The sequence below is a fragment of the Ambystoma mexicanum genome, chromosome 6q (assembly GCF_040938575.1).
Source record: "Ambystoma mexicanum isolate Mex_15411 chromosome 6q, UKY_AmexF1_1, whole genome shotgun sequence".
Lineage (NCBI taxonomy): Eukaryota > Metazoa > Chordata > Amphibia > Caudata > Ambystomatidae > Ambystoma > Ambystoma mexicanum.
The window spans coordinates 716,234,220-716,249,923 of NC_090937.1; the positions used below are offsets into that span (position 1 = coordinate 716,234,220).

The 15,704-nt window shown below is 43.9% G+C and overlaps 1 protein-coding gene across 1 annotated transcript in view; it reads left to right on the plus strand.

Annotated features, from left to right (window-relative positions):
* Nucleotides 1-15,704, plus strand: part of LSM6 (LSM6 homolog, U6 small nuclear RNA and mRNA degradation associated) — a 126,824-nt gene that overhangs the window by 43,638 nt on the left and 67,482 nt on the right. The window contains exon 3 of the mRNA XM_069631235.1: nt 9,885-9,998. Within this exon, the coding sequence (XP_069487336.1) occupies nt 9,885-9,998 (114 nt within the window). The remainder of the gene's footprint in view (nt 1-9,884; nt 9,999-15,704) is intronic.

The window sequence follows — 15,704 nt, forward strand, 5'->3', positions numbered from 1 at the left end:
TGTGTGTGTGGGGGGGGAGACTGCATAAAGCAGGGTGTCTGCAAGGCACTATCCAATATCACTTTAGAACACTACCAACTTGGTAGAGTAGGGAAAGATATGAAGCCTCTGAGGGATCTTAGTGAGATGACGCCATGGGCCTTTAGGTTGACATTGCAGCTTATTCGCTTCCTGTTGTACTGAGGGTGCAACAATCCCGGGGGCCAAGGATGTCTGGCTATGGAAGTAGGTGTTTTCGGATGAGAGGAGAACCATGGGGTCCATTGAAAGTTCATTAAAAACCCTTGAACTGTTCTTGAGCATTGGGGTGTTTCTTGAGCCATCTGTGACATTTGAACCGGCCACCCGGTGGCATTTACTTGAGCATTGCTTATTACATTCTCCCTTTTCCACCCCCGGCACTTCTCCTCTCCCTTGCACTTGCATGATCAGAATGACACAAGGCCTAGTTTGTTTTGTTCCCCTTTGTCTTACACTGTGTACTCCTGTGTTCTAAATGACATATCATATATCAATCAACTCCGGTCATCACAGATCCTTCCCTGGAGCGGCTGACCTCTTTCCTCCTGGACCGACCCTCCAAGGTCCAACCTAGGTCCTTTCTCTCCACCACCTCTCACTACATGTGGTGTCCCCCAGGGCTTCAAACTCTCATCCTGGCTCTTCAATCTCTATGTGGCTTCTTTGGCCCACCTAATCTCTTCCTTCTGCTCCAACTTTCAGTGTTATGTGGATGATGCGCAGCTCTCTTACAGGCTACTTACAGCCTCCTTCCCTCTCTCGCGCATTCCTGACTCTATCCCCGATTCAGGAGTGGTTCACCTCTAATTACCTCCGCCTTAATGCCAGTAAGCCAGAGATCCTTCTCATCGGGCCCTCTGCTCCCGCTTTCCCTCTCTCTGGCCGCCTTCCATGGGCCCTCTTCCTTCTCCTTCCTGTGAAGCAAAAAACCTTGGGGTCATCTTCGACTCTACTCTCTCCTTCTCTCCTCACATCGCCTTTCCAAGAAGGTCCATTACCAGCTGCACCTCCTCAAAGGTACTCTTCCTTTTCTCTCTTTCCCCCAGAAGCTCATGGTCTCCAGGGCCCTGGGTGTCTCTAGGCTGGACTATTGCAACAACCTCTTTCTCAATCTGCCTTCATCTACTTCCGCCCTCTGCAACTTATCCAGAACCAGACTGCGAGACTTCTCCTTGGCCACCAGCCCAGGGACCGTGCATCTCCAGCCCTGAAATCTCTCCACTGCCACTGGCTCCCTGTGGCTGCAAGGATCAAGTTCAAGATCCTCTGCATCGTCCACAAGACTTTCTGGAGCCGGGACACCCTCTACATCAAACACACTCTTCCTAAATGCATTCCTTCTTGAGCCCTTCGCTCTGCTGCCTCAACTCTCTTGGGGGGGGGGAGGGGGGGGGTCAGATGCTTCTCCAGGCAGAGAGTAGGGGGCAGATAACTTTCCTCTGCAGGTGCCTCCCTCTGGAATGGCCTTCCTGCCCCTCTCAAACTTGAGCCGGACCACCTGAAGTTTCGGAAGCAGCTCAAGGCTTTCTTTTTCTCCTCCGCTTTCTCCCTCCCCTGCTGACCTACCTACCTACCTACCTACCTGCCTGCTGCGCTGACTGGTTGATTGGATACCCTCAGCCTCACTGGGTACCAGCCTACTATATGATCAGTCTCCCCTGCACTGCCTCAAGGCCTGTTGGGCACTAGGGGCTGTAACTGTAACCTCTACAATGCCCCGCCTCCTTGCACTTACACAGAGCCGCGCTGCCCTGGCTGCACTTACTCAGAGCAATTGCTGTCCTGATCGCACTTTCCCTTGCACTTCTCCCCTCCCCTGCTCCTTTGCATGATCTAAATGACACAAGGCCTAGTAAGATCATTTGTCTTCCCTCTGTACCCTCCCTTGTCTTGTTGCGCCTAGAGACACATGTGTACAGGCGTGCTATAAATGACATGTATCATATCAAAAAGTTGTTTGCAGAAGTGGGAAGTCGTTCTACGAAGGAATTGTAACACACGCTTATAAACCAAGCTGAAGTACCCGCGAGTAAAGAAGCATTTTTCGTATTTTACGGTGGTTGTTTAACCTAATTGTAAACCTAATTGTGTTTAACCTAATTGTGTACCTAATTCTGTTTCTATGAATTAACTTTCCTCTTGTAACACACTGAAGTAGAAGTGGCTAAAGTTAAGCGAAGAACAAGTATTACCTAAGCCAGTACCTAAAGTGAAACCAGCTCATTTAAGAACTTAACACCATTTTTTTAAAGTTGCTGAAGCTGTTGTACCCCCAGAGTCCTCTGATAAAAGGGTGGCCAGGTTATTCAAGGCTGTAAGAGTGGTACTATAGCTTTAGGGTAACAACTGGAGGCAAAAGGGTCTATATGAAGCTGGGGAAGGGAGCTGGGTACTTGTTCAAAGGAACCCACTTTAAATCTGTGAAGCTGAGATGGTTCAAGTCGAGAAGCAGCCTGGGAGCTGAAGAACGATTTTCTGGTAGAAGAAAAGGCAAAGAGGCTGCCCTCTCTTTCCATGCAGAGGAGAAGAGTGCCTTGCCAACCTGTAGAGGTCGAAGTCTAGTTGAAGTTGCCTAAAATTCTAAGTTGTAGATGTTGTAGTAGAACTGTGGCTGTCGGCACTTATCAGTTCAACGTAGTAGAAGTTAACTGTGAGGCAACGGAGCCTGTTCTCACAGTATCGTGGGCAGGAGTGAGTTGCTAGGAAGAGAGCAACCCCTAAGAAGAAGCATCCTGACAAACCATACAAACCAGACTCTGCAGAAATTTCAAGAAGGAGAGTTGTTGTTGGAAGTGGTAATTTATCTTCAACTTTATCCATTCTTTCCTGGAAGGAGGTTATCCAGGAATGCGGTTTTCTTTGTGAAATTTGAAAGGGCAATCTTTTCACCAGGCGAAACCAAACTGTTGCCCGTGGATTTTTATTTGTGTTAACCTTTGTTTCTTTGGAACCTTTCAAGACTTGATTTAAGACTTTCTTTTCCTTGGAAGAAATTGATTTTGGGGCATTCTTTGGGGAGCAAGATCTGCCCGGGAAAAATGGAAGTCCTCCAAGACACTTGGTAACCTTTTATTTATGTTTTGAATGTTTCTGTTTAGTGTGAGGGTTTGGTTTGTGCATGCTAGGGAGTTTTCCCTTACATCCTAGACTAGGTAGGGAATCCCCTGGTAGAGAAGATTTAGCTGGGGTTCAATTTCAGTTTTTATTTCAAATAAAATGTCACACCTTAAGAAAACGAAACACTGTTGTGATTCTCACATTACTGACCCCTCACAGCTTTTACTCCGTTTAAAAGGTTTTGTTCTTCTTTGTCTAATCCTGCTTCCACTTCAAGGAAAACCATTCTACCTGGCTGGTGTCCACTTTACCCCTTCCTCCATTTACAAAATTGAGTTTGTCTTGTTTCCATCAAAGACCCGAGAGGTTGGTTTGCTATCCCATTTCCCTCTTTGTATGGGAGGAAGTTGCCATATTTGGCTACAGGATACCTACATCCAAGGACTGGGTGCTTTACTTGGCCTGAAACCAGTTTTGACTTCCATATGCAGATGCCTGTCTGGGATAGTGTGGATTCCAGTTTGTGTGTGTGCACGCCATTCCAGAGAGCCTGTGTGTGTCTGACTGTCCTTCTGTTTGAGAAGTCCATGGTGTGATTGGGTGCTGTGCTCAAAAGACCTATTTAACACTGGACCTGTCTACTGCTGGAACTCTGAACTTGCACTGGTGGAAGGCTTGCTGCTTGAGGAAGAACAGAAGGACTGCACCAGCACTCTGTGACACTCCGCAGAATTAAACAGCAAAGCTCTGCCTCTCCGGAGAAACTGCAACGCACCATCTCCCAACCCGAGGTGGAGAGGGAGTAGACACCTACACCTCAGCTGCTGCTCGAAAATCCTGTACTATGGAAGCTCCCGACAGTGTCTACATCACCATATCCAGAAGTGGGAGCCTGAAGACTGTGCCATCTCCACTTTTTAACCCAGGGTAGCATGCACATGTAGACATTCCAGTATTTTCATTACAACCAGGAGCTGGCCATCAACTTAAAGAAAATGAGTCCATTAGGAGGGATGTAATGGTATTTTAAAAACTCCCAAGTACCTAAATAATTGTTGTCTAGAATTTAGGGAATTTTCTATGTTCTGATTTTCCAATTTTAAAAATACTTACCAGTAACTGTAGACTATTTTTCTTTATTATATAACAAAAATGTGTTTTAACGTATGCACTCTAATAATGCATTGACTAACTATTTTATGATCACCCCTTTGCCCTCCTGAGATTGAAGTCCAACTGCTTTTCCACAGTACCAATGTGAGTCAGGAGGAAGTTGGTGAAAAACGCCTGCGACAGGTTGGCTTTCCTATGCCCTCAACAGAGGACGCTTGAAAAATGTCAACAAGGACTCTCGCATCAGAAAATGACATTTCATGCCAAAATGGAGCAGAGTGCTTTGTGCACTGGAAGAAAAATCGGTCTTACATTTTCATACTTTCAAGTTGCCATGTTGGCAAAACATTCACACATCTATATCCACAGCGCCATCTATATCCACAGCATGCACACACTTTGAGTTCTTCTCCCATCTGGGAAGCTCCAAGGGTCTGTGCTGCTCTTTGTTCTGCAATGCGCTGCACAACTTGCCACCATGTCGTCCTTCCATATGGCTGGCCTAGCTCCAGTTTGTGTCTGTGTGCAAATCATCAACAATTGTCCAGTCCAAGGGTCTTCTCGATCCTCCAGGTATTGTAAGAACCAGCGGGATCTTATTCTAGATTTGTGAGCCAGGAAATTGCAAAGTGTGCATGTTTTTAAGCAAAGTGTGGGGTGCAAATCTGGAAAATCGCGGCGAAATTTCCAACCCCCATCTGAGATTGTCTTTTGATGGGGAAAGGATGAGAGATCAAGCAGACTTTTTTAATAAACTTCAAGGTGCTTGGATAATCTAGTATAGGTGAGGTACAGAACAAGCCTTACACATAAATTGTCAAACTTGTTAACCACTGTGCACATTCAAACCCACTGTGTTTTTTATTTTTGGTGATCTAGTCCAAGGTCGCTATGCAGTTACATATAAAGCACTGTTAGCTATACTTTAAAGAAGATGGGTAAACAAAAACGCCTACCGTATGACTTGCCGCTTGCCACTCCAGCAATAGCAAAGTCCCAATACAAGATGCTTCCATCATACGACTGCAGCCTCCATAAGCAAACTCTCCATGCATTAAGTCAATTGCGCTTCCCACCCCCTGTCAATTCTCTACATGCACACCGCATCCAATATCTTACCAAGAATCAGTTATCACTTGTAGGTGGTTAGTGCAGATTTTGATCCCTGGACTAAAGGTAACTCTTATGAAAATAAAGTAACGAAGATTTTTGTTTTCATACCTGCCAATTAAGCGCTCGGAAAACTGAGCAACAAAGACAGGCAGTTTTGTTTGCGGTCTAAAGCAAGGTAGAAGCATGTCCAAAGACACCTGTTATTCGTGACTCTGCAAAACTTATCTACAAGAAATACCAAGAGCAAACGTTTTGCCCGTCCTAAAAGCAAGTTGAAAGCATGTACCTTTTTTGTGAAATACCAGTAAATGACAGCTGAGTGCATTACATTAAATGTTTTTTTTTTATTTAAAGTACAACTGCCTGGTATAGACAGGATATTTCATTTTTCATTTTACACTTTAATATTGCACATGTTTTTAGTCAGTGACAACACTTTGTTCCGCACACTGGATACCATCTCATGTACACACTTGGCAGTGCCGATAAATGCAAACTATACCCTTAAGCATATATTTGCCTTCGAAATCAGTACAATGAAATGTAAATTTCCGTGTACACATCTGAACAAAGTGAACTGAGTCACTGTAAACAATGTTTTTTAATGGAAAAAAATAATTAAGTTCTCGTTTAAAAGGCACCATCTTGAGCAACTAATGTTCCACGAAAATAAGGTAGCCTTTTAGAATGTAGGCCATTGATAAAAGCTAGGAGCAGACATTAAAGGCAATAGGTTTTTTAAAATAAAATACTAATGTACAGTAAATCTTACAGCACCATGTGAAAACCCCACTGGAATATTGAGAACTCCTGAAATTAAAATGGGATTTATATTTTGCATAACACTTGCGCTATAGTGATGAGAATGGCAACCTATAGATACTGTGCCGGTACGACTAGGATCCTAGAAGCAACACTGTATATACTTAAAACATCCATGATGTCCCATATAAAGGGTTATGGATTATTAGTGTGCTCAAAAATTGCACTAGCCATTAGCAAGTGGTTGGTGAATAAGAAATGGTGCGCTACGTGCATGTGGAAAATTGAAGGGACAAATTAATTTGTACCAGCGTAGTCGCATGCACCTTTACGTTTTGACCCTTGATGTTTGTATGCTTGGGCAGGTAGCTGGTGTCTACACATGTAGACCCTGTGTGTATAACTAAGTAACTTCCTGGTGAGAAAGGTTGGCTACCTTACTTTGAGCGAGAACATGAAATGTAAATCTGCATTTGCGCTTATTGCAGAAAAGCCTGCATGTTTAAAAAAAATAGATCATCCAAGCACCTGTAAAGTACACATATGTAATGTGTGAGGCACATGCAGAATCTACTCTGCTAACTCTGGCAATTCATGGAATAAAGGAAGATCACTAAGCACGTAAAGTCTGTAGGTATCTAGGCGCTGTTACATACAATGGGTTTGGGTAGAAGTAGTTACAGGCAGATGGGGGTGGGGGCGGATTGAGGCTTTGGGTTTCATCAGCGTAGTTTGTATAGATGATACCCATGGAGTCGAGGTAGTCGGGCTTAGTATAAATGTTACAACGGGTAGGCGTGACGCACAAACCTTGGGACCCCACAGGAGATGGGAGTTGGGGAGGGGGGGGGGGCAGAGGCATCCTTGGCAAAAACCTTGAAGGTCTGTTGGCTAGGAAGGCTGAAATCCAGTTAACCGCTTTTTAAGGGATAAATGCCAGCAATGGTGAGGTGGTGGCAGAGGGTCTGGTTATCGAGATTAAAGGGGGCAGAGAGGGCGAGGAGCAGGAGAGATATATTGCCGGCGTCCATGGCCACGTCGAGGAGGGCTGTGTCTGTTCTGTGTTTGGGGTGGAAGCCAGATTGCCGGGGCTCAGAATGTGGTGGGATTCGCGGAAACCTTGAATTTGAAGGTAGGCAACCCTGTCGATAATATTTAGGAGGAACGGGATGATGGTATGGGCCAGTTGTTGGTGGGAGATGTTGGGTCTAAGGTAGGTTTTTTGTGAAGGGGGTAGGGGCACGATTTTTTAAGGGTGGAGGGTACCGTGCATGAGGCGAAGGAGGAATTGACAATGGCAGTGATGAGAGGGAGGAGAGGTCGGGTGCAGTCCTTTGCAAGGGATGCTGGGCAGATATCGCCTTTACATGGTTTGAGGCCTTTGATGATGGCAGCAAGGTCAGTAAACGAAGCAGCATGGAACTTGAGGGGGGGTTTGTAAGCAGGGCTGAGGGTTAGGTAATTGAGCTGCAGGAATGCTAGAGAGTTTAATGCGGATTTTGGTTTGTAATTGTGGGATTTTGACAGAGAGGGCTTCCTGAACGTTGCTGCACCAAAGGTTGTCTTTCAACATGGTAGGTGTGGGGGGCGGCTGGGGTTTCAAGATCCCAGAGAATTACAGGAGTGATGTCAGACGAGCTCCCATTAATGTCCAAACTAGTTTTAGTAGAAGTACTTGGGTTGTCTTCGCCAGAGCGACTACTCTGCGAGACTGCGTGACGGCAATGCGCATTGCTGTAGCGTCACTTCAGCTCAACCAGCTCCTGGTAAGTTGTGAGCAGGAAGGCAGTTCAAAGGGCATCATCCTCACAGGCACCACTGCTGTGGAGGCACTCTGGGACTCCGAGTCCAATTCGAACCAGAAGGCACAGGTAAGGAAAGTCCGTCTTGTTGCCTTTTTAAAGGCCATACAGCAACCCTGCACCGGCTCACTCAAACCTTTCCCAGATATTGTACAAAGTCCTCCCTAACCACTGGGTGCTATCTTGAAACTAGATGATCCAAAAGGAAAGAAAACATTCTTACCTTTTATTCTGATATCCACTTAGTGCAAACCAAGATTGTTTATTCACTCTGCAGGTTTTCTGTAATAATCTTATAAATTGATGGAAATAAGAAATGTAAATCATGCTGCATTCCTCAAAAGTGTTACATTTCTTCATTTCAAAATGCATACATGCATGTGTTTGCAGTTTGGTTATTTGAACACATATTAAACAACCCTATACTTTATGTAGAAAGCTCCTCATTACACAGAGGGAGAGTTCATAGAAAACAATGTGTACAAAATAATGCATACATGAGACAAAAATATAACTAACATGAAGATGTTGGTGCACACGGAATATCTGAACCAACCACAAAATAACTAGTAAATAATATTGATGCTATGATGATTAGAAATCTATATGTATTAAACCTCAATTGGAAGTATGTGGTTGTAGGTCAGGAGGTTCCTATATATGAATTGATCTAAAACCGACTTGTTTCTGTTCTCAATTGCTCTTAATGCTGGACATTCTTCCGGGGTTAACTCTACCAGTACTCCTTACTATACATCATTTTATGAAGTTACCTCTGCCAGTAAACCTTTTCCGCCACCCTTCAAATATGACATTGTTGGTAGCATGTCTTCCGATGGAGTATCAAATCTTCCATTCTTTAAGTAGCTTCTGTCTGTGGCCATCATGAACGTGTGATATGATGACTGTAGGAGATTATGGATGATTGCCTCTTAGGAAAATATTAAGTCAAATTTTCCTCTTCAAGGGGACCTTGGCGTTGTTTATTTTTTCTACTGTCCTGCTTTGCCAACTACCCTGCAACCACATACTTCTAATTGAGGTCCATCTGCAAATATGACCCTGCACAACAGGCCAGACGGGCAGCAAACTGGGGAGCCATGCAAGGATGCCAGCAGAATTGCAAATCAAGCGATGAGGTACCGAATATTGACATTCATTTCTAATTTTTCACCAATGGGTGCTTATTTTCATTATGTTTTACAGCTGTATTTAAAGACATTTCATTGCCTTAGGACAGGGGTCTGCAACCTGCGGTTCTCCCAGATGATTTGGACAACAATACCCATTAGCTCACATCATTGACTATGCTGGCTATGACTGATCAAAGTTGTAGTCCAAAATATCATAAGAGCCAAAGTTTGATGACCACTTCCTTAGCACATGCGAGAGCCGAAAAACCGCCATCTCTGAAGAGAGAAAAGATTGAACAAATTTAGCACCTAAAAACCTCTAGACGACCAAAGATGTGATATTTCTGATGAGAGGGGGGCATAAGGCTTTTCAAGCCTGAGAAATTAATAAATCCATGTTGATGAAAGAAGAATATGTAATTTCCTGTATTTTGTAATAAAATACAACCACCTTAGTCCTGCTTTCTTTTCTTAAATTTGAAGTGGGAGGTTTGTATGTATACTAATGTTTTATGTTTAAATGCCAGCAGTATCCATATGAAAATGTATGCTGATCTAAAGAAAGTAGATTTAAATGATGTCCTTGTGAAAAAGAATATACAGGCCTGCTAACAACCAGAAGTAGGCTTCACTACAGTCCAGAAGACCTTCACAACTTTTGATGTAGTACAATGTCTACAATGCATTCAGGGGTCAGTTCTTGTTGCTTAGGAGCACTGTTTCGTGCACTAGTTGGAGCACACTATTTCTCTGACTACTGCATCTTGGGGCCATTCCCCCGCTCCACTGAATGGAAATGTATGCACTGGACTTCAGTAGATGTACATGACTGAGTGGAAGTCTGATGACCATGCCTCATTCAATATCTAAATTGTATTTTCAGGTGTCTTAGCGTGTTTGGACGGCTACATGAACATTGCCCTCGAACAGACTGAAGAATATGTAAACGGTCAGCTGAAAAACAAGTATGGTGATGCCTTTATCAGAGGAAATAATGGTAAAGACTTTAAAGAGTTTAAATGCTTTACTTTTTATCAAGCCAGGGTAGCTGCATGAACTTACTGACAAGATGAGCAACAACATTTATCTGTATGTAAAGTTGAATTTGCTTCAGAATTATGAAATTATTAAAATTTGTGATGGCGCTGTGGATATAGATGTGTGAATGTTTTGCCAACATGGCAACTTGAAAGTATGAAAATGTAAGACCGATTTTTCTTCCAGTGCACAAAGCACTCTGCTCCATTTTGGCATGAAATGTCATTTTCTGATGCGAGAGTCCTTGTTGACATTTTTCAAGCGTCCTCTGTTGAGGGCATAGGAAAGCCAACCTGTCGCAGGCGTTTTTCACCAACTTCCTCCTGACTCACATTGGTACTGTGGAAAAGCAGTTGGACTTCAATCTCAGGAGGGCAAAGGGGTGATCATAAAATAGTTAGTCAATGCATTATTAGAGTGCATACGTTAAAACACATATTTTTGTTATATAATAAAGAAAAATAGTCTACAGTTTCTGGTAAGTATTTTTAAAATTGGAAAATCAGAACATAGAAAATTCCCTAAATTCTAGACAACAATTATTTAGGTACTTGGGGAGTTTTTAAAATACCATTACATCCCTCCTAATGGACTCATTTTCTTTAAGTTGATGGCCAGCTCCTGGTTGTAATGAAAATACTGGAATGTCTACAGAGTTCAAGGGGAGCTGCAGAGGTTGCAACCTTCAGCATGGCGAGAGAAGACCCCACCAGAAGAGTTCCAGAACCAGGTTCGACTGCGACCTGGAGTAGCAATGATGCACGGGTAACCCACATGTTCAGAAGTAGATGCTCATGTTGGTAGTACCGATGAAGGTACTGCACTATGCCAACAGGGACTAGTACAAATCCCAAAGGGTGTGGAAAAGGCTGCTGAGCATTGAAGAAATGGTCCACGGATTGAGGTTTCAGAGGTGAATTTTGACTGAGGGCAAAAGTCGCAAGCTACTAGCCAGCCATAAAAAAGTAACTAGCCCCCTCAATTCTACGAATACACAGAGCACACCATTTCTTTCTTGCCAAGAGTCCAATATCACTAGCCAGTGGCAGGGCACATTTTGCACCCTGTTTTAGACATTGGGTTTCTAAAGGTGGCAGTTTTGGTTCATCATCAGTGGACTGCACATATAGCCTTGAACCAAGGATGGTTCCAGCAACGGAGAAGGTCAGCAGGCTCATGAAAGACACTCACAATGGTGGACATGACAGCTGCAGCAAGGGATGTTGGCACACTATGGTCCTTTCGGGACAGGCCAATGCTATATTTGAGACCAAGGACAGCAGGCCTGGGCACTGAAGTGACCCACAAATGAAGGACCACTTTAGAGGTCTAGCACAAGTCACCGATTTTGAACAGCAAAGGGCATTCATTTTGGGTTCCAGCAGGGCACCCATTTTCTTCATGTTTGGTATGGGGCTCAACTGGAGTCAAAACAGGATTAGTTACTTTCAAGTAGCAAGGTACTTCAAATGCGGTTAGAAGGCTATACTGCTGTGCAGCCAAATAAAGTTGCCCATGCCGCACTTCCTGGGTGAGGGTATTAATTCTGGTCCAAATGGGGCACTTGCCAGTGCCCCTGCTTTTGTAGCAATATGAGCTACTTGGGGTAGCACACCAAAATAGTTGCAACGCTCAAAGGGACTTAAGTCTCCTTGTCAGCAAAAAGAGGTGGGGGCAAGAGAGGCCAGATTATCTAAATTTTGCTGCTTGCATATCAGGGATGGAACAAACCAGTTTAGCACAAATCTGTATTATCAAGTAGGGCAAAAATGAAGTAGTCATTTTGTATGTTATGCAGCAAATATTGTAAGAAAAGTGTGCTTTGTTTTTACTCTGGTGCAAACGTTTTTACATTAAATCGATTGAGACAAAACCTGTTTGGTTTGATTACTAAAGCCTCAAAACTGGTCGTTATATGTATTTGCCCAATTCTTAGTACTGGTGCACATGTTTGATAACATGGCCCCTGAAAGTCAAGTTAAGGGGATCACAAGAGTCATCAAAAGCATAAACCAAAAAGGGATTTCTGACCTGACAACCCTTTGCTCCTTACCTATCCCACACAGGTTTGTGTGTACAAGCAAATTGTCTCTATACTAAAAGGCTTATCTTTCATTTGGGAACTGATGTTTGTTCTCATCCTTTACTGATACAATCGGCATCATTTTGATATACCTATTTATTGTGGGTAGAGTTCCATCCTCTCTTTGCCAGTTACTCAGCAGTGAATTTAGTGCTTTAGTTGACATTTTCACAGCACCATTTTAAAGAGTACAATACGGACATCTTACTGTTTGCCTTAAATTTTGAAATGTAATCTTGCTTGATCAAGTTATGGCGGTGTTTTTAACCATAATCAAGCAATGTATAACTACTCATCGCTGGCTCCTCTTCGTTCCCAGTTCAGGATGTCTACTGCTGAGGCTTTGTTTTTGAATTTAACAAGAGGCAGACCTTGGATGCAACCAAAATGTAAGGAATTGCCTACTGAACTCCGAGGGCAAAGATGGTGCACAAGTCTGCATGACTTCAAGCCTTCCATCCTTGTCCTTTCACTCTTGGAGTAGGGAAGTGCACCTGCAGCTTGTGTGACGGTCGCATTGGTTAATCCTTCTTTGGGGCTTTGAGGGATTCCGGGGATGAGGAATGACGAGCTGCAGCATATGGAGTATTCTCCAAGTCCCTTAATTAAATCTGCCGTAAATCAGGGCTAATTGTTAAAAACATTTCCATCTTTTGTAGAAAACACCGTCCTCGGAGGATTGGTGGCGGGGGCACAAGAAAATGCTGCAGCTCAGTTATGTAAGTTCCCATACATGATTGAACGTGACAGTCCATATTCAGAGCTGTGGTTTTAAGAATGTGAGGTAAGTACTCATTCTACCCTAAAGTCGCACACAAAGGAGCAACCAACCTCAGGATGACAAAGGAGAACCAAAGAGATGGACCCGGGTATCGAACCTGTGTTGCTCCGTGTCATCTTGCTCCCAGGATGAGCATGTTGCCCCTGAGCTATGCTCCCAAGACTACTTAGCAGAGACAGATTTAGTATACCAAGACAGTCAGCAGGATTGCGGCAATAGCAAACCATGATGGGCAACCTACAGCACTCCACCACTCTCGAGGACCCTAGATATATACCAGGACCCAGGGTGTGTGCACTCACCCTCCTCTGGACAGGAGAGACTCATGACCTAGAGTACTGGGTCTAGGAGGGTAGCACAGTGAGTCAAAACCAGAAAGACCAGAAACTGTCCAAGCACTGTTCATCCAGTCCAGCTAACGAGGTGGGCCGGGAGGAGGATTCCAGCCCAGCAGGGATATCCTGTTGGAAATTGAGATGGAATCGAAGGATTAATTGGAAACATGCGTAGATTAAATTAACTTGAACTGTGCTGAGCTTGTATATCTCTCAGCTGCTTATCTGACACCGGAGGAACTTGTCAGAATAATATATTTGCACCTCTGATTTGGATTTAAGCAGGATATCTTGGCTTAACCTTGTTTTACATGAGTTGCTGTCTGTGGCATAACTTATAAAAGACCACTTTAGGTGACAGGGTTGTACCCCTCGGGTTTAGACTGATCTACCCAAAGGGATAGTAGCAATGGCCTAGCAGCCAGGGTTGGTCTATGAGGGATAAAGGCTCTAGTGGGGGCACCCAGTACTTGGAGCATACAATCAGTTGAAGGAAACGCTGACACATTAGCAGTTATATACAAAAATTATCATTTATTTTATATACACTTGCAAAGAAGTCTTGTAAGCACTATTCAAACAGTAATATCACAGTAGAATTAAAGGGTAGAGCAATTCAAATCAGTGTAAGGTTGTTCACCCCAATGGTACTCTGGATCCCCTGGTGGAGGGAGGGGTGCATCTAACAGCTTGACTGCAGCCCTCCAGGAACACAAGAACAATGCAGAGATACAAAGGTAAGTACCTGGGCTTGAGACCGTACCTTTGCAGTGAAGAACTTTGTGCAGCAGGATGGTCCCCAAGGTGAGGCGATCGTTGCCCCTGGTTTGGGTTTCTTGGCTTGGGCGGCCGAAGAAGGAACTTTTGAGGGAACAGACGGATGCACTAAAGCAGTGGGATGCCCAGCAGTGGATCTTCGTGCCACTGGCGCATTGAGTCCTTCACAGGAGGATCAGCCGCAGTTGTCGTCTGGTAGACTTCTCTTTGGTTCTCGGTCCATGACTCAGCAGAGGGGTGATCTAGGAGTAGAAAACAGTCTCCGTAGGCCCAACAGGATGCCCACAAGGTTTCGGCCGAAGCGGCGCTTCTCAAGATGTTGCACCGCAAAATGGCACAGGTGACAGGGTATTGGGAATTTGCCTTTCGGGAGGGTTGCAGCTGTTTGTTGGATGGTGCAAAATGCAGGTGTTCTTGAGACTGTTAGGCCCACCAGTCCAGGGAAGGAAGTAGTCTTCAAGAGATCTTCCCTGTCACTCTGAATTCGGGGGTCGGGTCTTCAGCAGTAACTCAAGTGAGAAAAGGGAGACAATGTTTCCCCTCGCCACTCCACAATGTGGGGTGTGCTGATCTCGCAAATTAAAATACAGGACTTGTTGGTTGTTGTATTATGAATAACCTGCAGGCATCCGAGTTTCTGTAACCAATGGTGCCTTAGCAAAAGCATCATCTTCACTATGTAACCAGACTATCAGCTCACATATGATACTGACTGTCACTAAGCAGACTACTTGGACATGTAACCTCATCCTATGCTTCCTTTTCCTTGTATATACACGTCACACCTTTTTGTACTGTACCAATGTACCATTTTCTTTTTCCAAGGGGCTTCGAGTGGCATCCTTGTGAGTATGCACATTATAAAACAAAAATAAATGAAGGGATAGCTAGAAACAAAATGGCTGCCAGTAGGGATTCAGAATGCATTGGTATTCCAAAGGTTACCACACCAGTACATTGGGTAACAACTTTGGTGAAACAGCTTGCACTTCTGGTGAAGCCGAAAGCTAAATTACAGCGATCACCTGCCTACTTTACAACAAGTGTAAGATGATATAGTCTCCCAAGGACTGAAATGGTGTGCTTGAAAACTTCCCCTGACCTAGGACCAATATGGACTACCCTAAGGCATGGAAAATAGGGTTTCGGTGGCAGCAGCAATTTGGTAGAAGAAATAGCCACAAGTCTTCGCTCAAAGAAACCCACAGTGAAAAAGCAAAATGCTTAGGGTGTTCCACAAAATGGTACAAGCTTAACCCCAAAATCAGAGTTCTGTCCTAATACTTTGAGAGAATGGGGGATAATTGTTGGCCTTGCTTAGCAGTGGCACTGTAACCACAGGGTGACATTCTAGCTCATGAATCCATGTTCATCTAATCCATGAGTTCATTAATGTTCTCCTGTGTTGCCAATTGGTTTTGTACAATACAATAAAAGGCAGCAATGATGAATAAGTTACCATTATTAAAGTAAACCACAACTAATATAACCCATTGACTCCTACTCGGGACTATTGCCTGAAGTCAATGCTGGATCTGTTTTTCTTTCTTTGCACTACAATGTTTCTCTTCAGTTCACCACAGACTAAATCGGATGTTTTTGCTTCATTAGGTAGATATTCCTACCCTACCTGGGGCCTACATGGAAACCGCATCATTAATCAATGCAAAATATCGAGCTAAATCTCTT